Source organism: Cyprinodon variegatus, unplaced genomic scaffold (assembly GCF_000732505.1).
Source record: "Cyprinodon variegatus isolate N-32 unplaced genomic scaffold, C_variegatus-1.0 Scaffold481, whole genome shotgun sequence".
Taxonomy (NCBI): domain Eukaryota; kingdom Metazoa; phylum Chordata; class Actinopteri; order Cyprinodontiformes; family Cyprinodontidae; genus Cyprinodon; species Cyprinodon variegatus.
In genome coordinates this window covers 35,296-36,499 of record NW_015150934.1, presented here as the reverse complement: position 1 = coordinate 36,499, position 1,204 = coordinate 35,296, and the positions used below count along the sequence as shown (strand labels likewise).

General features: G+C 53.3%; 1 protein-coding gene across 1 annotated transcript in view; it reads left to right on the top strand.

Moving 5' to 3' along the window:
• Positions 1–1,204, top strand: part of LOC107094400 (sodium bicarbonate cotransporter 3-like) — a 44,658-nt gene that overhangs the window by 28,553 nt on the left and 14,901 nt on the right. Inside the window, exons 13-16 of the mRNA XM_015389972.1 lie at positions 75–239; positions 328–489; positions 569–820; positions 895–963. Coding sequence (XP_015245458.1) covers positions 75–239; positions 328–489; positions 569–820; positions 895–963 — 648 coding nt within the window. The remainder of the gene's footprint in view (positions 1–74; positions 240–327; positions 490–568; positions 821–894; positions 964–1,204) is intronic.

Genomic DNA, 1,204 nt, shown 5'->3' with positions numbered 1-1,204 from the left:
GGAAACGTTCCTCTGATCTTTGGGAAACGTTCCTCTGATCTTCAGGAAACGTTTTGCCGGTTTTTCTGCTGCAGAGAAACATTCGGTGCTTCAGTTTAATTTTGTTCCTCCTGTTGCGTCTGCAGGTCAGGGCGACCATCAGTGACTTCGCCGTCTTCCTGACCATCATGATTATGGTGCTGCTGGACTATCTGGTGGGGATTCCTTCTCCCAAGCTGCATGTTCCAGACCGCTTCCAGGTGACCCCGCCCACAGTCCCTCAGTGTTTCCTCCAGCTTTGGTTCCTTAACTTGGAATCTGGATCTAACGGCGTTCCTCGTCCTGCAGCCCACCTCCATCAATCGGGGTTGGCTGATATCTCCGCTGGGAACGAACCCCTGGTGGACCTTGCTGGCTGCCGCCATCCCGGCTCTGCTCTGCACCATCCTGATCTTCATGGACCAGCAGATCACCGCCATCATCATCAACAGGAAGGAGAACAAGCTGAAGGTGAGTGCGGGCGGCGAACGGCGAGCAGACGCTCAGTGCTCGGGTTTAATTTCCGTCCTGGTCTGTGTTCTGCCTGCAGAAAGGCTGCGGCTACCACCTGGACCTGCTGGTGGTGGCCGTCATGCTGGGCGTGTGCTCCATCATGGGCCTGCCCTGGTTCGTGGCGGCCACCGTTCTCTCCATCTCCCACGTCAACAGTCTGAAGGTGGAGTCTGGCTGCGCCGCGCCGGGCGAGCAGCCCAAGTTCCTGGGGATCAGGGAGCAGCGCGTCACGGGCTTCATGATCTTCGTCCTGATGGGCTGCTCCGTCTTCATGACGTCTGCGCTGAAGGTGAAGCGTCGGGCGAACTTTGACACCTCAGCGATCCTCTGGGGAAAATCTCAAGCTTTCGCTCTTTTCTGCAGTTCATCCCGATGCCGGTTCTGTACGGAGTCTTCCTCTACATGGGAGCGTCCTCGCTCAAAGGCATCCAGGTACGTCCACCTGACGTCTGCAGGAGGTTCTCAGCTCGTCTGGGAGAATTCTCCCCTTTTAATAACTCCTGGTTTGTATGGAGCTAAATTTGGGCCAGAAAGTTTGTTTAAAAAAAATGTTTTTTACTGAAAAATAATTTTGAAACGGGAAAAAATATCAAAACTGAGACTTTGTTCCAAGTTTGAAGACGTTTCTCTTCCATCCAGGAAGATTTTTCAATCCAAATGTCAGAAATAGCGT